The following is a 22,528-nucleotide window of genomic DNA, read 5'->3' as shown; positions in this document are numbered from 1 at the left end:
TTTCAAAACACAAAAGTACCAACCGTTTGGAACAGTTGCGTCCAGATTTCTATGACACCAAGTCTTCCATGTATCGGAATAGAGCTGTGACATAAAAAGATCTGCCAGATTTGCACCTCTTCGACATTTCAGGTAGCCACAGTCCAGTGTAGACACCGTATGTCACATGCCCAGTGTGGACATCACATACGACTAATTGATTACGGACTAATTGATTATGTACGGGTGATGCTGGGTCAAATGCGGAGAACAAAGGTAATGGGACTTCAACTTAGTCGTTAGTAAGTAAGGCGCAAGTCCTGGCTCCTTACGGATTCTGCACAAATGCGACACACACAGGATACGTAGGTGATACATAAGTAGCCGTAGGACGTACATACAAACTACACTCTGATTGTCCAATTTTGTTATTGCCAACAGTCAAAGTTGTTTCTCTTTCGGCTTTTCCCATCACGGGTCGCCACAGCGAACGAGTCGCATGGTAAACTTGGCAATGTTTTACGCCGGATGCCCTTCCTGGCACAGAAGTAGAGAAGAGAACAGGGAGCAGCCCGGAGTCGAACCCTGGTTTCACGGACGGAAGGCGCCGCAAACCAGCACGAGCTAAACCGGCTGCCCATTGCCAACAGTCAAAGGGTACGTACTTATCGCTTGAACAGCACTAACTGACCCCTTGCGCAGTGGTCCATGGTCGGTAGATTGAGGAATAAGTCGAACGATACACCTGCGTCTCACCTACCCACAGTGTACCTGTAGAAAACATTGACATTATGTCTCTACAGCCCCCCTGAGTGGTCTACGATCCTTAAGTTGCCTGTGTACCCTCTACAAGTTTGACCATTCTTCACCCACAGACATCCACCCGTTAGGGCAGTTGGGACTAAGGCCTAATGGGATTACAGCCCTGTGTGCGGAGGTGTTCTGAGCCTGATGATCTCACGTGTGACAGCCTGCAGGGTCAAAGGCCCGACGGCGCCACAACAACAGGCTGCAAACCCCCAAGTCCACCTGAGCCGCCTCTCAACGCGCAAACACAGGCGATTGCAGGTGTGTGCTGCAATTCCACCCACTCCTGCTTCAAAGGTCAACAACCCCCGAGGTTTTGTTCTGCCTTTCAGGAAGGAGAAAAAAAAAAAAAAAGAAGTCCGACTCCTGCTTCCCCGCATGGAAACCTGAAGCAGCAGCTCTCCCTGTTTGATCAGAGTCAACAAAGCCACAATGCATCGCTAATCATCGTTCAACAGTGAATCCACGGCACCACTCACAGCTACTCATTCAAATGTAATGCATGGCAGTTAGGACCCAGCCCAGAGCACTTCCCCTATTACTCAACCGGCTGTGGAGTCATCTGGAGCTGCTTTACAGCCACAGGGGCTTTAAACAGAAGCTCTGGAGGAGGAGGAGGCGCGTTTTTGGTCAGAACCTCACCTGACTGCTGAGAAACTGGAAAACACTGAAACTTTCAGCCGCTGCCTGGAACGTCAGTGGGTTCCTCCTCCTCCACCCTGTTCCATCTTCACCCACAACTAACCGGGTCACACGCTCCCCACTCACGTAAATACCCCCCCCCCCCCCCCCCCCCCTCTCGGAGCTCCTTTGTTAGTCCGGCTCCTTTCCGTCAGCCTGGTTCCGCGTGGACAGACACTCACCCACTTGGAGGACGTTGTCCACGCAGCCGCTCTCCAGCAGCGCGACGCCTTTCCGGAACGGCAGCCGCGTGTCGTCGCCGCTCTCCCCGCCGCTCCCGGTCTCCTCCCCGCCGGTGCCGAACGACGAATACATGCAGATTTCCCGTTCGCTCCTCGGGAAAGACCAGTACACGATCCGCCTCTGGACGGGCTCCGGGATCCGCTCGAAGCGCTCCTCCACCCGCTGATACGGCCACTTCTCCGCCACTCTCCGCGCCGCGATGTCCAGCAGAGACTCCGGGCCGCGGCGCCGGCTCGGGTCGCCCTGCGAGGCGGCGGCGCCGTCGCAGGGGCCCCCGGCGGCGCGCTGGCCTGCCCGGCACGTCGCTCCGAAGCCCGATCGGCAGCAGAGCCGCTTAGCTGGGGGGCCGCGCTCCGCCATGATCCTCCGCTCTGACGGCCACGGAGGAAGTCAGCGCAGCATATGAACGGCAGCGGAAAGCGAGGAGGTTAGCCGCGGCTCGGTTGTTGGCCGGGTATGACCGAACCATCCTTTTATGGGAACATGGGGGCGGGGCTTCCTCAAGCCTGTCAAACCCCTTTGTTGACAAATTAAGAGAAGGCGGGGTCTGCGCGTCTGGCCCCCGCAGTCAAAACCGACTCGGGGATTCGATTCCCGCACGGACGCTACTCCTTTGTCCGCCTCGCTTCGCTTTGAAACGCGCTTCGCCGGGATGAGGAGCGGCTTCCAGGCGACAGCAGTACCGGTGGGACGGAGAGACGGCGCTTTGTCTGCCGGATAAGAGGAGGATGAGTGCGGGAGCCTGTGGGCGGTTATCGGCCTGTCAACACTCGAGCCTCGTGGTATGGGGGGGAGGGAGAAATAACGTAGCCCCGCCCCTTGTGACGTTTTTACGCTCTGCTGGAATTTGAAGTGTTTCAATAAAATGAGATATATGGAAGGCCGAGGAGGCAAAAAATATATGGAAAGCTGTTGATGCCCAATTAAAAAAATAAATGTATGCAAGTATTTTTCAACCAATTTTCAAAGTAACATGCAATTCTCAATTGACAATTCAATTTGTACTTTAAATATATATGAATAAGACTTTTACTATTTAGAATTAAATGGGAAAAATTATAATTTAATATGACAGCTTTAAAAATAAAATATTAAATAAAAAACAAAGTCAACTGCCACGAAAAAAATATGGAAGGCTGTTGATGCCAAATTTAGAAATAAATTTATGCAAGTAATTGTCACCCTCAAAGTAACACAGTTTTCAATGGACAGTTCAATTTGTACTTTGATCATACATATGAAAATGCATTTTGCAATTAAGAATTAAGTCTGAAAAATTATAATTCCATCTGACAGCTTTAAAAATAAAATATGAAATAAAAAAAAGTTCAATTGCCTTTTAAATTTTCAATGGGTTTTCCATGCCACACTATAAATAAAAGTACAACTTGGTCGAATTTCTAACAAAGGTGAACACGGTTTTAGCAGTCATACAGGTCTTTCACCCTTGAGTCAAAGTTAAGTTTTTTTTATTTAACCAGATTAGGTTCAAAGTTAAGAGACAAGTGCTAAAAAAAACTAAAATCAGCAGTTCTACAGATAATAAATATTTATTACAAAAAGTTTAGGTTCTTTAGCCACTATAAAGAATGTTGACAAAAGATTGCATGCAAGAACTGATATTATAGTAATGGTTGTTAAAGATAGGTTTTTAATTGAAGGCATGTAAAGGTGGTTTCTCCATCTCAAATAATACATTAAGGCAGCATTACCAACAGTGATGTGTATCGCTAAAAAAAGTCAGATCCAAACATTTGTTATGTTCACTTAAAAACAATTTTCAGTTTGACAACAGCTGTTTTCATACTGATTTACTATTTGCAAAGGCTTCAAATTCCTGGAAAACATTTAGAGGTGGATTCATTCTAAAGATACGTGCAGTTTTTAAAAGTGGAAGAACTAAATGTTAAATCCTAAAAATGAACAGTTTCAACTTTTTATTTACAGGAGCTCAATAAAGATCAGACCGTTTGGTCTTTTCTCATTCTTTTTTTCCAAGAAAATCCTAAACTTAGAAGATACATTTTCTTTGGAAGTCAAATAAAAATAACAATTTAGGCTAAATCAAGTACAACCAAAATATAAATGAGCTAAATAAATATCATCATCCAAAACGATATAAATATTGTTTTGGATGATTGCGGTTGAACAAGAAGCAAGAAAATCACATTTTCTATGAAACAAAATCTTTTCTTTTGTAGAAATGAAATAAAAGTGGGTTCCAATAAACTGTATGTAAACTTATACATTTGAATTGCAGAAGGTTTGTTGTGAATCAAATAATCCTTTGGTGATAACAAAGAGACCATGAACCGACAGCCCTGACATCAGACAGTTGCAGCATTTGAACCCCACTTTCCTGCAGGAAACACCATCTTTCAATGGTCTCTGCACCTCAAACATGGAAAATGAATTCCTGTCCATTCCAATGTGGCCTTCGGTGGACTAATGCCTTCATACGAGGAGGATACAAACACACAAAGCATTACATGTTATGCATTTCTATAAAACATTGGCCCGCTTTAGAGATTTGTGTCTTCCACACGGCACAGGAAAGGCGTTCTGGTTGAAATGACAGTTGGACATTTTGGAACAGCTGCAGCGATCACAAAGCCTGGAAACTGGGGCTGCAGCACGCTTCAGCTTGTCCGTGTTTGCACTATTCAAATGATCTATTGGGCTTATTTGCACAGGTTTTTTTTTCCATCCTAAATATCTATTAATCTCCTACTTTATTGTTTCTATTCAAAGACGTAATATCCTCCTTTTAAACCCTACCCGGGGAGCATTTCAGACACAAATTTACACAGCTTTACGGAGCCTAAGCGCTCCGCCATTTGTCATCATAATGAGTTTATCCGTCATGAGTTACAGTACCACCTGCTTCAGGACAGCATTACCATCAGTCTCATTTCAGCACACACCGCGCCATGCTGGGTAAATGATTCGGGCCCCCTGGATGAAAATCTCCACTATTGTCTCATTGTAACCTGCAGTCAGCACAGAAGAAGCAGAGTAATGAGTGAGCCTGTTCGCACAGCATGATGGGAGCAGTGGGTGGGCCGGGGAATGAAGACAGCAGCGCTCGCAGTTACTGCAGGAAAAGACCGTTCTGAGTTTAAACGACTGACTCAATGCTCCGTTTTCTGCGTTCGTTACCCTAAGCTGGGGAGTTAAAACACCAAAGCTAAAAGTATTTTTCCCCACTGATGGAATTTTACAGCAGAGAAAATTGGTTTCCTGCACCGCGCTGGGGTGGGGGAAGGGGGGGGGGGGTTGACTTGCACCAGGGTTCCTTGGTTCCCTTTTTTTTCCGGTAGATCAGTGTGAAAGTTCACTTGAACTCTGGTGGGACCAAACAAACCAAAGGAAAAACAACATGTCCATAGCGTGAAGGTGAAGAAGCAGCAACCATGGAAATGTTGTAGAAGGCCCATCATCATGAGTGTGGAGGGATATTACTACACGTTAGTCGGAAGATTATAGTGGACTGATTCAAAATAAATGTAAAAATTAACGACCCTTTAACACGTTCACTGAACTATTGTAACTCTCAGACCGTTTTTGCAATTAATGCAGCGGATTCTGAAGTGGAGAAAAAGCAGCTTTACGTGGTGTTTTAACACGTTCTTGTGGAGTTTTTTTTTTTTTTTTATATAATGGAGGACATATATATATATATATATATAAAGAAAATGAAGCTGAAGTGTTTCTTTATTGAAATTGCTGCAGATATGCGGTTTGAAAAAGATCATTATTGTGACGTAGAAAACACGCTGGGCGGGGCTACAAGCTCCATTCTGATGCATCCACTAACGGACAAAAAGATCCATGAACGTCTTGGTTTTCCTCGTCTGAGCTGGAATCTGGATCAGAACTGGACGGATGTATAGCTTCAGTATTGCTCGCCATTTGTGTTGCGAGACACCCCTAACCGGTGTCGGGGTGTCTCGGGCACCGTAAGCTAGCAGGAGTACGTGCAAATCCGACGGATGATGGAAGTGGGGGTGGGCCAACTCCGTGCAAACAGCTCAACTCAGAGGTGAATTTCAAACAAACTCCTGCCGCTCTACAGAAACTATGTCCTAGAAAACGTCACAGGTTTTTTGATTTTGGTAAAAACACAGAAATCATAATTAAAAGACATATGGGAACCATTTTAAAAATGGATCAGAAGATGATCGGAGTGGGACTTTAAAGGGGTTAAAGGGGAAATTCACTGGGGCGGTGAGCAGTCTTTCAAGAGGGGTCATGGCCTACCCCTAGCGGGGTGCTAAGACATTTAAGTAGTTTTTTTTTTAGAGAGAATCTAAAAAAACTCAGTTATTCAATGACTCTGACGTAGGGATCGATACTGTTTTCGATTGTATCCAGAACCAGTGTGTTTCGAATGGTTCTGGTGTCTAAATGTTGTTCAAACTGGTGGTTCAAAAATGGAAAAAAAAACAAAAAAAAAAAAACACAGCAATTCCCCCCAAAACTTTAAAGTGTGACAAAGCAGCATGATGGTGAGAGCGCTCACACCAACGTTCCCAAGATGCTTTACGGTCTTCTTTCTGACAGTCTGCACTGCGGCGCTGCATCTCACGTCGAAATAAACACGCGTTTCACCGCTCTTCACCGCCGCAATCGTCTGTTTTCGGAGCGTTGCGCACATCCATCAAGTCGCCGAATTACAATCTTTCGCTGTGAAGGAAATCCAACTTTTCAGTCGCTTTGCCTTTTGCATTTTAACTGAAGCTCCGCCCACGCCCAATCCATTTTTTTGTCACGAGCCTGCCCACAATCGTTAAAAAAGATAAAGTGATTGGCTAGAAATGCACAGCAAAACTAAATGGAGAACAAGTGACTGACATGTTTTTATAAGGTTTTTATACCCTTGCTAGCGGTATATCCAGAGGCGTCGGTACCGGTACCAACTCGGCAGTGAGTTTCAGAACCCACCTTTGCTCTGAAGAATGAACTGAGCTCACTTGATCTCATCTTTGGTTCTTCCTTTAGGTCGTGTTGATGAATGCAGCATCAGAAGCTGCTCAAACTGTTGCCTGAACAGCTTTGTTTGTACATTCCCGACTCTGGTTGGTTCCTTAAACTCACCGCTGCTCAGTGGACAGCAGTCATGCAGAATGGATGTCAAACAGTTTGCAGCTTTTCCAGGCATGAAGACGCTTCAAGCAGCCCATTAAAGTGATTTCTATGCTAGAGTGTCTCTGCTCGGCTGAAAATGACCAGTCGGGGCGATAATGACACCGTGGCTCACTCCTGGGGATAATATCGTGCGCGCACACACATGCACACATGCACACACGCCTGTATCATTCATGCTGGGCTCATTTGCATCCTCATCAGTATGCATGAAATTTCTAGCTGAACTTTAATACCCTAACTACTGCATAATGCACTTTAATGAGCATAAAAGTAAGCATGACAATTAAAACTCACATTAATCACTAAACGCTGAGGGGTGGGGGGTGTGATGGAGGGAGAACTCCTGAGAGGAGAAACTGGGGTGAAAAATAAAGAAATGTGGTCGTGCTGGGAGAGGGTGATTGAAAGTATGGGAAACTTAAAACCGTTTTTTCCTGTCCAGAACTTTTAATTTCTTTAAGAAGTGTTGTATCATTTTTTGGTTCGTCCCTTTGTTTCGCTTTGTCCCAGCTGCGGTTTTTCCTATGGGGAATGTGGCCGGTAGCCCAGGGCACAATCTTGTAGGGGGCGCAGAAGCGCCCAAAAAAAAAAAAAAAAAAAAAAAAAAGCTTTTTTCCTTGCAGTTTTTCTAGACTAAACCGCCCATTTCCACATAAAGTTGGTCAAATTTGCGCTAGGACACTATTGTGTCAACTTGCTGCTATAATGTCAATGAGGTGGGGTGGGGGGTATGGGTCACCATCCAGTGCGCCAAACTAGTCAGGACCGCCTCTGCTTTGTCCTAAACTAAAAGAATCAATTTCCAAACCAATTTCTTTCCTTCGGTTGGAACAAACTGAATGTGAGGAAACACTGAAGCTGACAGAAGCAAACATGAGCTCTCAGATCTTCACACCCTCCATGGCGAGGTGCAAATGCATTCTTTATCTTCTGGAGTCGGGTTTTTCTCTAGAACCGATGCCTGCCTGCTTGTTGGAGCCTTCTGATGAGTTCTTTAATTTTTTTTTTTTCATCTGTTGGAGGTTTTTCATTTAGACTTTGGTTTCACCCTCCGTGTCCCATTTTAGAGTTCAAAATGTTAAATTCAATGCTAGAGTTTTTATTTACCATCCAACATTTTTTCTCGCTCCATTTTTATTAAAAATGAATACATAAACGTAAACATAAATTCACTTTCACAGTTTTTAATGTGAGAATAAAAAACATAATAAAACCTATTAACTTTTAATTTTAGCCGTGTTTTGTTTAAAATGAATTGTGATTAGACTAAAAATATTCCATTGTTTCTGTTCTTGCATCGTCTTCAGCTAAAAAAACAAAAAAAGGCTCTACATTTTTAGAAGGTTGGATTGCCGTGTTTCTCAGACCATAAAGCATTTAAAGTCTTTTAATTTCCTCAAAACTCAACAGTGCACCCTTTATATAAAAACTGATTGTGTTTACTGACGTGGAACCTTTTGCACATCGTACACGGCGCTCACAAATCTGTCCAAACGTTTTAGTACAACTTTAGCGACTTCGTAGCTTGATTGCTGGAGCATTGTGGGTAATGTAGTCAGGAGTCTGGTGGAGTCATGCATATTGTACTTCAACATAACGAAGCGAAACAGAGAGAATATCATTTTATTTTTGTTGTGTTACAAATGCACAATGTTAAGCATTATTGTCCATAAAGTTTTAACAAATGCCGCGTTGGTCTCGCCGCAGAGGCTGCTTATACAAATATTGTGTCCGAAGTCCCTCCCTAATCCCCAACTACTAAAAAAACTATACAATGCAGGACTATATGTGGTGCCGTGGATTTTAAAAGCAATTCGAACACGATGCTCACTACTTTGTTTTATGTCAAAGATGATGTCAGCGATTTCCTGAAGGAAAAACCTAATAAATAGGAACATTTCACAAAGATTATTTATGAATCCACAGTGTTCTTCTGATTAAAAAAAAATCATTCAAATGCAATGCATTGTGGTCTATATTTGCCAATCTAGCGAGTGTAGATGCACTCTGGTATTTGTAGAGACTTCTGGGAAATTTCTAGGGCACTGGATTTTGAAAGTAGTGAAGGAATTCGGACACAAAGTTATGAAGAACATTACAGTTCATCAGAAAAACTTCCCATCAACCCTTCTAACCAATTGCCTGCCTCTAAAGCACGTGTCAAACTCAAGGTCCGCCATGTCATTTTATGTGGCCCGCGAGAGTTTAAAGGTTATTAATTTCTTAAAATAAAAAATAGAAATTGGTGTGTATTTATTCATATCCAGATTGGGTAACTATACAATAGGACCTAAACACTGTCCATATAACCAAATTTAAAAGGATGCATGCTAGAGTAACAAGCAAACATATGTTTTCTATGTAACTGTAATTGTCACTTTAAAAAGTTATAATAAATAAATAATGAGTTATTTAACATTAAGGAGTAGTTACATTTATTTTTCATTACATTTAGTTACATGTATAAGTTATATCTGGCCCTTTGAGGACAGCCACTATATTGATGTGGCCCTCGGCGAAAATGAGTTTGACACTCCTGCTTTAAAGCCTTATAGGCCTTCTGGGTAGTGTAGTCATACCAGGTTAGGGCTGGCCTTTTAGCCAAAAACAAAACAAAAAAGTACCGTAGTCCTAAAGGCTTTTAAGGAAATGTAACATGAACAGCATTTAACTTCTGTAGTTGTTGTGGTCATAGTCACTCAAAACAAATCATCTTAAACATTTGTGCAACGTACTCAAAGTTAAGCTTCAGCCGAGAACAAACTGAACTCCATCAACAGGATTAAGTTCAAATGATGCAACAGTTGATTTTAGCGAGTTCCACCGCAGAAGAAGCTGCACATCTGAAAGTGTTAGGAATCCATGCGGCGCGTCAACAAAAACCTTCAGAAGACGCTATTTTCTGCAAACAAAAATGACGCCCCGACACCACAGAAAACCTTTACACACTCACCCCACGAACCAGAAAAAGGTCGCAATGACACAAGTTTCCCATTATTAGATCCACCTATTAAACATCAAGGCATCTCAGACACATGTTGCATTTATTACCCTGCTTTTTAACCCAACTCGCCCCTATTTACTCCAACTCCTGCCCTAAATCCTAAAATCCAGGGAGAACCCTTTTAGATTTGTGGGCTTCGGGTCGGCGAAAACCAAAACCACGGCGTCATCTTTCCCGCTGGCGCTCTAAAAACTGCTGAGCTCGCTCTCACCCAGTCATTTGTGTCCTCCCCCCGGTAAGAAGACGACACATTTGCAAACACAATGAAAGGGTCTAGACACATTTGTGCACTCACAACATGAGTAAGGCAGGCGGTCGGTCGGTCTGGCGGGCGGGTGATCTCATCACCATCTCCGCTGCAGAGCTGACACATTTCTTCCTGTGGTTGACCCTCTTTCCTTCTTTCAGCTGAACTGAGACTTTAGGGGGAGAGAAACTACATTTGCATTTTTGCAGATTTGTTGTTACCTGGCTGAGGAAGGCCAGCAGGGACGGTGACACAATGTTCTGCTTTTTTTTATTTTTTTTAAAGTCATTCTCACCCAAATAACCATCTTTGAATATAAACAAACACAAAGAAATTCACATATGCAAATTTTGGTAACAAATAAAAAAACAAATGTTTTTTCAAAAACATGATTTTCCCCAATATTTGTTAATTAAACACCAACTTAAAAGTGCATTTATGGACTGCAGAGTGCAGCATCAAAAAGAGTTTCTATAATATTTATGTAGACCAGAGACTAGATCAGAAGTGATGTCATCAAACCCTAATATGGGCAAATGGGCGGGGTCAACAAACCTGACAATTGTTTAAGCCAGTCACCCTTCAAACAAAGTCTACACTGTTTTTAGGTGCAGCTTAAATCTTAAAAATAAAATACTAAGATTGAAACTATTTTTTTTTTCAAATACAAAGTTCCTTCGTTTATCACAGGAGTTACATTCTAAAAATAATCCCTGATAGACAAAATCTGTGAAGTAGACATTTTATTTTTTATAATTATGATCAATGTCTTAAGGCTGTAAAACTTCTCCCTACAGACTTTCTATTCTTTTCTCAGACAGACATGAACATTTTAACACTTTTGTCTGCTACCCTGCATACAAACATAAGTCCAGGGTTATAGAATGAGTCAAATGTTTATGTAAATTTAACAAACTGAGGGTTTTTTTTCTACAGGACACACAGCAGGGAGGAGATTAACTGCCTCATTGACAAGTTCTGCAGCCAGAATCGCGGAACACAACGTGCCATTATAATTAAAATGTTGACTGAACTGCTAACCTAACAAGCCACCTAGTGGTTATCTGTGGAATTGCAATGTATTTCTCCTCGCTGACCTAAAAATAGCACTGTTGATGTCTGATGTGACCATTGATTTTATCTAAACACCGGACTGGGTAACCCCTCCCACTGAGGCCAATTCCTTCACTACGCACTACATTGGACATTCGCCGTTTTGTAGCGTTCTCCAAACCTACAACTTCAAAACGCAGTGCCCTGTAATTTACCCAGATGTCTCTGCTGGAAACCAGTGTGCATCAGTGCTTACTAGATTGGTGGATATGACCCACAATGCATTGCGTTTGAACATTTTTTTGCACAAAAAATAAAAAGTATCTATATTATTTTTTGATAAATCATCAACGTCTTTATGATCAGAACACATTCATAAATAGTCACCGTAAAATGCTCGTTAAGAAATCGGTGACGTCAAATTTGCAGTTTAAAAGCATACCAAAGAAAAATTGGACGTAGCCTATTTGTCAGATTTACCACTCCTGTTAACCCGTCTTTTTTAAACATGTTCCTGATAATCATCTTTTTTTTTCTTCTGTAGTTCAAGTTATAAAGAGACCAATCAGATGCCTCAGTAAAAGTAGGAGGAGCCTGCTAGCCCACATTAAAAACGTTCGACAGATTCTGCGTAGCCCTCTTTCAAGTAGTGGGGGTGTGACCCTCCAACAACCTCACTCCTGATTGGCCAGAGTGGTTGCCATAGAGACGTGGACTCAGACCGACTGGGACCGATCACTGCTTACTGACGATGTCTGGCTACAACATGGGGGCGTCCGTATTGCGAATAAATGACGACTGAATCGACTTCATTTCCGGAAGTGAACCATTTTCAAATGATGACGTCACTCAGGCTGTGTCCACCCCCTCCCCCCCAAACCCCTAACTACTAGAAAACTTTGTAAACTTTGTAGAGTTGAAGTCGTTGATTTCACGAAGTTAAAATCTAATTGCTATAAGCGTTTTGCAACGATTATTCATGAGTCTACTTTCTTCTGAAAATAAAAACTTTGATGGTTTATTAAAAAAAATACATTTAAATACATTTTTTTAGTAAAAATTGCTCAAAAACAATGCATTGTGGTCTATATTTGCCTATCTAGTGAGCATAGATAAACACTGGTTTTTCGCAGAGGCTTCTGGGAAACTTGCAGGGCCCTGGATTTTGGAATTGTGGATCCAGACAGCAATACAACATGGCAAACGCACTATATAGTGAGTAGGGAAGGAATTCGGAGTCAATAGTTTTGCTACAATAAACAGAGTGGATTATTGTTTAACATAAAATTAAGAGTTTATGTATGTACTTGTAATGATCAAAATGTAGTCTATTAATATTTTTTAATTAAGTCATTTTAGTGCTTCATAGAATTTTTGCTTTACAAAATTCAAGTTTGAAAGACTAAATGACTTAAGAAATTGGGAGAATATTATTTTAATAATCCAACTAAAAAACAAAACAAGAAAAAGTACAGTTTTTCCTGGAACTTTTACATATATTAAAACATTTTAATACATTTTGACGTGAATAAAACCCAAGTGAAGCACATTTGAAGTGGTTTTATTGGCTGACTATTTGATTTTAACGCCTGGCTTCAGACTGACATTGATTAACATCCCGGTCTGTCACAACAGATTCACTCTTTGATTCGTTATATTTTGTGACGAGCTGAAAATGTCAGCGTGCCGTCTAGACTTCATGTTTAAGCATAACTGTTAATAATTCATGCTACAGTGCCCATATAATAATATTAATATGATCATCATTTTTAAAATGAGACGTCCAAATATATAATTCATCAAGTGAAGCATGTTAATAAATGTTTTAATCTATGCTTTCAGGGGATTTGATGGGTTACAAAAATACAAAAAAAAATCAAAGTGAACCCTGTAATCGAGTGGATTGCAGATCACCCTATAGCAACAATGATGCTTTTTGTGTGTTTATTTTAAATATATCCTCACAGATTATTGGTGCCGTTTTTACACTTTTTACTTTTAACAAAGTGCAGTTTTCAAAGGGATTACAGTGACAGGAAGTATAATTCTTTCATGTGGAGTTACTTTCCATTGAACGGAAAAAAAACAAGCCGTGTTTAGTATTTAAGACAGGAAGTGATGTGCTTTTTGAGTTTTGTTATTTGGCAGATGAAAGGGAAAATCTGCAGAGAAAAACACAAACACTTCACAACCCAAATACAAAAAAAAAAAAAAAAAAGTATTTCCATTTGAATTACTCGAAATCGACGTCTTTCAACTGACTTTAGGGCGCTATGTATAGATAAATGCATACATTGAGACGTTTTACAGCTGAAGGCTGATAATCATTGGATTCTGAATGGCAAGAATAAAGCATGAATTGGGTTGGCCATATTGACTACAGTTAACTCCGCCCACCTAAACAGGCAGTGTAAAATGTGCCAATCGCTGGGACAGAAGTGAAGCTATTTCCATTATGTAACAGATGATTTTTTTCAAAAGTAATCGCATACCTTAAGCAGTCTATATCATGTCATTTCAACTTTTTAAAGTTTTTAAAGTAAAATTTTCAAAGTGTTATGATACACTTTTCTCTGAAAGCTTAAAAATTGCATCAAACATCTTTTGTAAAATAAGTGCAGTAAATTTACACGTTTCTTTACTTATAAATCTACCAGATTTTAAGTTGTGAATTTACAAGAAAAATAAAATCGTAAGTGAATGACTTTAACCTCGATTTTTACTAGAAAAAAAATAAAAAAAATAAATCGTAAATTTACGAGTTTTTTTCTCGTTAATTGAAAGCTCTTAAGTCGAAAATGAACAAAAGATAAATTTATGACTTCAAATCTCGCAAATTCACGTGTTTTTTTCATGAATCAACGAGATTTTAAGTCGTAAATTTACAAGAAAAAAAAAATCGTAACTGTATGACTTTAAACCCCGATTTTTACTAGAAAAAAAAAAATCGTACATTTACTAGATTTTTCTCGTGAATTTACAACTTTAAATCTCGTAAATGTATGCGTTTTTTTCCTCATAAAATCTACGAGATTTTAAGTAATACATTTACAAGAAAAAAATTGTATACGTTTTTTCTCATGAATTTAGAACTTGTAAATTCATGCGTTAATGTATGACTTTTCTTTCTCGTAAATTTACAAGAAAAAAAAAAGTAAATTTACGATTTTTTTCTCGTGAATATAAAACTTTAAATATCGAATTTTCTCTTTTTTTTGTTGGCCCTCATCGTAATTTGGGTTTGTAAAGGCTTTTTTAAAATAAATTCTCAAAGTTTTTATTATCAGAATGCAGTGGATTCTTAATTAGTTTTCGCAAAATGTTCATATTGATGAGGATTTTTACCTCTGTAAATGCGTGAAAAAAGGAAATTTGAACGACTCGGATTTAAATTAAAATCCAGGGCGCTGGATAGTCTTGAGGGGTGAGGGAGGAGTATTCGGACACAGCCCTGAATGGAAACGCATCTGTTCACTCCTGTTTTTAGGTGAAACGGGGCAGACAAGGAGACAGACGAGAAGAAAACTGTGACCCAGAACCTCTGGGCATGTCAGGGATTTAAATTAATTTGAGACTGGGAGACGTCTCTGAGCCCATCATTTCCTCACTCCTCGTCATTTACGTTCCTGTCAATTACACAAATGAGTTTTAAACTGTTATTAATCCTCCCCCAAAAGTTCCCGCATCACCGAGGACTTCTACCAAAGATAGCAAAGGCGTTTTTAGAGCGCCTGTCCCATCTGATCTGATCCGTCCGGGTTTGTGCTGATGGAATTGATCCCTCGGGTCGATGCAGCAACAGGCGTGATGGAGCGACGTTAAAGGAATCAGAGAAAAAAAAACAGTTTCCCTGTTTGTTCTGCTTTTTAATAATCCAGCAAACAAGCCTCGGTGATGATGCGGAGCGGAAACGATCCACAGAGGAACGCTCATATTACAGACCAGAACCGTGTGGCTGTTTCATATTTTGTTGGCTGTTAAACATTAATATGGAGATGACATTTTTGTAAAAAAAAAAAATCCCCAAATGGAAACTTCTGATACCTAAATCTATATTTTTTTTGACATACTGCAGAGCTGCAGGGGTAAAGAAAAAATGAATAAAAATCACAAACAACTGTTAAGTTCCTCCATCCTATCCCCAAACGTGATGAAACATAAATGCAGGAGGAGATTTTGCCCTGAATATTAGAAATTATGTTGCAGTAATAAAAAAAAAGCTCATTTCATCCTCCATGTGTTCTTAGCATCTAAAAAATGAATGAACGCCCAGCGAACCGCTGAATATTTCAGTCGGACCATTTTTCCAAATTTATACAGGCTTACCGATGCCCCCCCCCCCCTACAAAAAAAAAGATGGTATGAATTTTTTAAGTATTTTGAATAATTAAGTTGAAAGTGTTTGGAGGTCCTGATAAACTCATCTAAGACGGGAGTGAGAGGAGGAGAACATTAGAAATTTATTATTTCATCAGTGGCCATTTATTATTAACAGGCAGAGATCCCATTAGCATTCATAGACAAAGGGACTCCTGGGAGGACGATTCCAAGGTGATGTGATCAAAAGGAGGAAGCCCAGGAGGGAACGGAGGGCTTTTTTTTCCTTCTTCTCTGGGGTTTGAGGGCAAAAACAGAACAAAACATTAACGAAAGTTTCTTTACCGTCACTCCTGATAGGAACAGACTCGTCTGCTGCTCCAAAATGCTGAACTCCTGTCAGACGTTATTCTGAAAAAGTGAGGAGGGTTCCATCTTAAATCTTGGTCTCATCGTGAAGCGTCCTGATTGAAGTTTTTGTGGCCCTGATCTGATTTGTTTGATTTCGAGAGTCTGCTGATATCCGGTCCCGATCCGATACTTTATAGCCGTGTTTTTCAACCTTTTTTGAGCCACGGCACACTTTAACCTTGACAAAAAAAAAAAAAAAAAAAAAAAAAAAAAAAAAAAAAACACACGGCACGCTAGCATCCAAAAATAAAAAAAGGAGAAATTCATAGTCTGTATTGATGTACAGTCCCTCCACAATCTCACGTACATTTTTGTGATGATTGTGTCAGAAAAAGCTGGAAGTTGCAGCTGTGTTTTCTAAAAGATGGAATTAAAGTTAAGTTAGAAGATTTAAAAACTGTTTGATGTGTGTTTGTTGCTGTTTTAAGACGTTAAGAGGAGAGACTCATTGTGCGCCGAGATGCTGTCACTTTGACCTAATGCATCATGGGAGATGCAGTGCGAAAACAGCCTGAGATCGTTTCTCTGAGCTTCATGGTGTTGTTCACTTGTTCCACGGTCTGACACCGGATTCTGTGGAAAGCTACACCGCTAAAGACGAACTTCAGCTGGTATTTTTGTTGGAACTGAGAGACTTTATGAGCTAAATTGGAACAAAGAAGTGAAGAATTTAACCACTTCTGATTGGTCAGACTGATGACGTGTGACTAAGCCTCCAAGAATGATTGGCGGAGACCGTTAAAGGGGTGGGACTTTTCAGAAAATGGCTTTAGTTGCAGCTAAATTGTGGTACCATCATTCTTATCAAAATGTCTTTAATAGAATCAAATAAACACAAAGAAAAAGGTTTTTATGATCTTTCATCTTCCTAATTACTCAGTGTTTTATCAGGGCCTGTTTGGATGAACACAGAGCTGATATCCTGGAGATGGGAAATGTTTTTAGATCAGTGAATGAGGGCAATTTCCCACGGCACACTGGTTGAAAAACACTGCTTTATAGTACAGGGGTGTCAAACTCCAGAACGAAGTAGTGAAGTAGAGTCAATATTCATTGATAAATTAACTGCAACTGTAATGTTGAACCTTTTCATATAGTGTCTTCTTATGTTATACTCTTTCGTTACAGCCAAGTTTGCTCCACACAAGACAAACAGGTCTGTCTTCATATTCCTGAACAGATAATCTGCCTCGTCCCGTCTTAAAGCTCCCGTTGGCCATCTTCAGTTTGGCCATTTTTGTGGAGGGTGAAATGAATGTGTCCGATGTGACTGGAGCATGGCTGCCAACAACTGTCAACAGAAAAACGGAGCGCTTGCCTGCACGCCAACGACCTAGCAAAGCATTGTGGGATTTGCAGTATTAGCGGGACAGTATGTACCGCGGGACAGCTTTTATGCATATTTGATAAGATCTCGCCGGCCAATTATAATTAAACTCCACACCATTTTGTGGCATATGTGAGAGAAAAAAAAAACAACTTTTCATTGAGCAATCTTCAAAAACCAGGTCAAGTCTATAACCACAACTGAAGCTTCGTTGACCTTTGACCTCAGGATGTTTTAATGTAGAATAAAACTCCTCCTCCTAGGGATTTTGATCTATCATCCCCTCATGACTCCTCGAGCATCACTGGGAAGCTACTTGGAACAAAACGTGGAAAATAAAGTTCGTTGAATTTGAATAACGAAAACGTGGCTCGCGCATTTTTCAATCAGAATCGTGTGAAAATGTAATACATTAGTCTTTGGCTCAAGCTGAACACAACGATATCACATACAATATGAACACACTAGCAATGTGGGCGTGGTTAACAAAAAACCCTCTGTTGCCGAGGAAACGTAAAAGTTTACTTTTGTCGATTCTTCTAAAAATGACATGAACCTGTTCGTCACCCCCAGGCGACCAATAAACTCAATGGTTGCTATGGAGATAAAACTAACAGAAAACCTGCCATTTTGAAATGAAAACTGTTTTCTTTATGAATTTGTCACATGCAGGTCTAACCGGGAGAGATTCAGAACCAAACAGCTTTTTGCTGCCTATATAATGTCCTACCTGGATGTTGAAGGACACTAAAGCTTCTTCTTGATGTTTTTTCAGCCTCTGTGCTGCTCTCTGTCATCTTACAGAACTTTCTCCACGCATCTGCAGGTACAAATAATATTTTTATTTTTAGCAATTTTTATCATTTATTTCTGAGCCTGTTTTTTAAAAATGATTCTGTTGAACAAATTAAAATCAACGTCTGTTTTTATATCGGTTGATTTTAAGTCAAATATATTCATTATTTTGTCACTTTCTAGTGATTTAGGCAATCGGTTCCTTCACTGACTGAACCAAACTAATCTTTTTTTGTGTGTTTCTGATATTCATTTTGCTGTGATGTTTCATTTGAAAGCTGCCACCGCTTCCTCTGTGTTTACCCCCACAGGTCCCACTGTCTCACTGTAACCAGCCCAGAAATGTCATTACGCTTCCGATTTGGAGCTGCTTGTAATCTGCTGGCTGAGCCTGCAGCGGTCGCCGGGTTGAATCCTAATGTCAGGATCAGTGGAGCAGGAACCGAAGATCGGATGTGTAGACCTTTAAAACGTTCAGACCTCACCTGCAGAGATGCTGCATTCATACCATTTATGAAGAAAATATATGAGGTTTGAAGCAAATGTTTACAAGATGTAAAGTTATTTTTAAAAAATGCTTAAAAATATCATCTAGTCCTTCCAGTCCTCGACTGACTTCCGGGTTCAAGCTCATTCAAAAAACAAAGCATTTAGGGGCCAAACACTGTTTATCCCGTAACCACAAGGTTTTTTTTGTTTTCTGGCAACTTCAAAGCAACTTAAACAGAAAATATTTATACCTATATTAAATTTACAAATAAAAAGACAAGAATATATGACTGCACTAAATAAATCAAGGCCAAGTCACTAGGGATGGGTACCGTGCCCCGGTATTGAACCAGCCCCGGGGCCACGTTCTTCAAGACCGCAGTATCGTTAAGATCTGACCTGAATGGTTCTGCTATCGGTGCTGGAGAAGTTACTTTTTCGTTTTCTTTTTTTTTTTGTGTCCCACAAGCGTTATCTGCCATATTTCACTCACCAAGTCAGTCAATTTTCCGTTAATTAATGATGATATTAATTTCGGTATTCTCGTTGAAGCTGAGAGCTCTGTCTGTCTATTTGTGTGCACGGGGGGCGGGGCTGTTGTTCAGACAGCACGTGCTGCGCGCGCACACACACAAACACACACGTCACACACAGTCTCGTAGGGGACACGTGAGCGACCCTAGACTAAGAACACCCGTTTCTGCGTAAAATTAATGAAGTTTGCGTCAAGGAGTCCCTGCCATCCTGTCACCTTGCTGCTACGATGACCGTATGTTGCGCTGTTTGTGTAGAACGCGCTGGGGGGGCGTGTTCTACACAAAACAAACAGGTAGAGAGGCGGGGCTTAGATTCACCGCTCATGATTCCAGACCCGTGACACACTATCAGCTGCTTCCTAATACTTAATAATAATGAATGACTAACGATAGTTGTCATCCGTAAAATTAATATAATTTATTGGGTTTACTGGATTTAAACAAAAATAAATAAATAGAAAGGAGGCTGCATCAAAGTGAATTTGTTTCCATCATCTCACTCAATCCTAACTCTGGTGTTTGACAGACAGAAAAGTCTATTCAAGGTTGTGGAAAATGGACAAAAGATCACAGGAAACATCACGCTCATAAAGAATAAACATAATTAGATTAAATAATTAAATAAGTACCCTGTCTGGAACATTCTCATGTTTAAAGTAAAATTTTTTGTTAAAAAAAAAACAGTTTGGTTGCATAATGAGGAAATACAACACTTTATGTTCTTCATTTGTTATTTATTTATTATTCGTCCTCACAAAGTATCGATAAGAGTACCGTTAAAATACCGGATCGATAAACAGTATCGATAAGAGTAGTAGTACCGTTAAAACCTTAACGATACCCATCCCTACAAGTCACATTACATTACATACATTTTCCACGTATGAGACTTCAGTCTCTCATGACACATGCGTGATATACGTCAGTCATAAGTGTTTCTTGCATTCGTCATTCATCGATGTGCGCAAACAATTTTGGGTTGGTTGAGAACTACACAATTTGAGTCTATTTTACGTAGTTTATACGCAATCATTAAGTAAATCTTACGCCATCGTGTGTGATTTTTGCAAGATGCAAACGCAAATTTGTGGTTTTCACGACCGTTCCAGGTACGTCTAGTGGACTTGGATGTTCATCTGTTCAGATGGATGTGAACAGATGAACAGAAGAATAAATGTTTTCCTAAAATAAAGCTCTATTCAATCTTCCATAGCGTAAAGAAATGGATTGATTATACTCCATAAAGCTAACAACAACAAAAAACATAGAATTGTTCAAATCCAAATCTATCTGTTAACCACCAAATTGCTGCTTAAAATAGTTCAAAATATCACTTACTTTCACATTTAATTGCAAATCTGTATCTGTAGTTTAAGCAGTTGATAATTTTCTACAAAAAAAAAGAATCAAAAAAGCAAGATTATAAAATAACTATGTGGTCATTTGAATAGCAACAACAAAATCAAGTGACTTACTGGTGCAGATTGATCTGTTGTCTACAACAATAGACAAAAAGAATTCATATGGATTATTTCACATTAATGTCAGAGAAAGTGATGATTAAGAAGTACTGAGAGGAGGGATGTAAAAAGCTACACACAGGAATATATTTATTATCATCATTTTTAACCCACTAAAATCAAAGAGAGAAAATTAACAAAAAAAAGGGGTAAAAACTAAAATTGCAACATATTTATTTATTTACAAGATTATATATGAGATAAAGATAGTATCAATTGTCATATGTTGGGTTTGGGTTTCTGCTCACAACGTTAGCTTGAGATGCAAAAATATTGATATGAATGTTCAAGAAAAAACCCCCACCTTATTTACCCACTGTCTCAGATTTGATCCATACATTTTTAACATAGTGTCATTTTATAATAAAGAAATAATTATTCATTCATTTTGCAGTCTTTCAATACTAGATCTCAAATTCAATTTAACAAACTTAATGTTTTTTTGGTCTCATAAATAAAACTGCATACAGAATATGAAACTGGGACAAAAACATAAGTCTGATCAGCATAAAGATGTAAAACAATGAGAAAACTAAACAAACCACAAACAATCTTAAATGGAAACAGTAGCCAGTGTGATGGATGTGAGGGAGAGGAGCCCTAGTGAGCAGAGACACCTAGTGGCAATTTGAAAAATTTTTTTGCAATTTAACTGAAAATTCTTATTAGAATTTCAATAAATGTGAATATGCATATTATTCATTCCAAACTTACCGTTTCAGTCTCTACTTTTCTGCAGAATATCCGTTTATTTTTCATTTTTTCATGACGTCAGTTTCTAATACTCTGCTTTCTTTGTACTCTGCCTATATAAACTACAGGTGCAGCACTAAAGTAAAACATGATGTTGTGGTTCAGGATAAATCTTCCTCAGTTTTGGCCTGATAAACTTGTTGCACGTGAGCTCGCGCCAGGTGTGGCTCGTTAGCCTCGTTCACGGCGTCGATCCAGGAAGGGTCGATTTTAAATCAGAAACTCCCAACAATCGAGCATTCTTCTCAGCCACAGAACAGCAACTCGCTAACGTAGCGGAGAAACGTTCTGTTTTTACTGAATAACGCCCAATGCCAGCTTAAGTAAAAATGCAAGGAAAGTAGTTCATACCATTATGTCATTTCCGAGGGTCCCTGAACGCATTGTTACCGGAGCTTTCTCGAAGCTTGTCAATCACGTCTGTTGCTATGGCAATGACTCGTTTTCCTCTTTTTTTTAAGTTGAAAGTTTGCGCATACGACTTTCTGGAGCCTCTTTTTTTGTAACTTCCTTAATATATATATAAACTATATCACTATATATAACAGTGATTAAAACTACAATTAAATGACAATCTCAACCGTGTCTTTTTTAAATTACAGGAGGTTAAACTTAAAAATGAAAATCAATAGACTTGTTTTATTAGCCTCTGCGTCAGACTTACCTGATAAAATAAATCAGTTTGGCCTTTAAAGTTTATTTGACAATTTTCTGGGGGGTTAATTTTGGGTAGTAGCAACTAACAACAACCAAAAGAAAAGAAAAAAACCTCAATAAAATAAATACATGTTAGAAGAAAAAAAAAAACGCAGCCAAATGTGACCCCATGGCTTATCAAGGGTTAAATACTATCCTTCCTTACAATAAAGTGGAAACCTTCAACACCTCTTTTTCCGTAAACCGTGCCAAAAATTTGGGTTTGTGTGTCCTAAAATCAGAAATCTGTCGACTTTGCTGACCTTTGTTGTCGCCATAGCAACATTAGTTATAGGTGGATTTAAGTACTTGGGTGCAACAAAATCCCCACCAGGCTTGAGGTGAGAGCTGATTTCTGGTGGGATTTTGTAGCTGGACGAGTTTTTTAAGTACAAAAATGAACATTTCAATTTCCGGACCGCCATCGAAGTCGTTCCGAGAACTCCAACCACTGAGTAAATCCACAAAAATATGTTTTCTTCATTGTTTGACTTAACATTTAAGAAGTCCCAAATGTTTAAG

At 39.7% G+C, this 22,528-nt stretch overlaps 1 protein-coding gene and 1 long non-coding RNA gene across 6 annotated transcripts in view; one reads left to right on the top strand and one right to left on the bottom strand.

The window, feature by feature from the left end:
• zswim6 (zinc finger, SWIM-type containing 6) overlaps nucleotides 1–21,542 on the bottom strand; it is a 54,760-nt gene extending 33,218 nt beyond the window's left edge. Inside the window, exons 1-4 of one of the 5 annotated variants that reach the window (XM_078956048.1) lie at nucleotides 21,272–21,542; nucleotides 20,513–20,533; nucleotides 20,376–20,427; nucleotides 17,948–18,037 (exon numbers count right to left, since the gene is read on the bottom strand). In XM_078956048.1, the coding sequence (XP_078812174.1) occupies nucleotides 17,948–18,037; nucleotides 20,376–20,427; nucleotides 20,513–20,533; nucleotides 21,272–21,316 (208 nt within the window). In that variant the 5' untranslated portion in view covers nucleotides 21,317–21,542. Of the gene's footprint in view, nucleotides 1–1,649; nucleotides 2,258–10,157; nucleotides 10,376–17,947; nucleotides 18,038–20,375; nucleotides 20,428–20,512; nucleotides 20,534–21,271 lie in introns of those variants that run through there. The other 4 variants (XM_078956049.1, XM_023960366.2, XM_078956050.1 and 1 more) reach the window with 4 other exon arrangements.
• Nucleotides 17,905–18,555, top strand: LOC144996500 (uncharacterized). Its single transcript, XR_013659437.1, has 2 exons — nucleotides 17,905–18,043; nucleotides 18,324–18,555. It is a non-coding gene; the product is annotated as an uncharacterized LOC144996500 (long non-coding RNA).
• Nucleotides 21,543–22,528: the final 986 nt, after the last annotated feature.

This window comes from Oryzias latipes, chromosome 12, assembly GCF_053564925.1.
Source record: "Oryzias latipes strain Hd-rR chromosome 12, Olatipes_Hd-rR_3.1".
Classification (NCBI taxonomy): domain Eukaryota; kingdom Metazoa; phylum Chordata; class Actinopteri; order Beloniformes; family Adrianichthyidae; genus Oryzias; species Oryzias latipes.
This window is presented reverse-complemented; position numbering and strand designations above follow the sequence as displayed.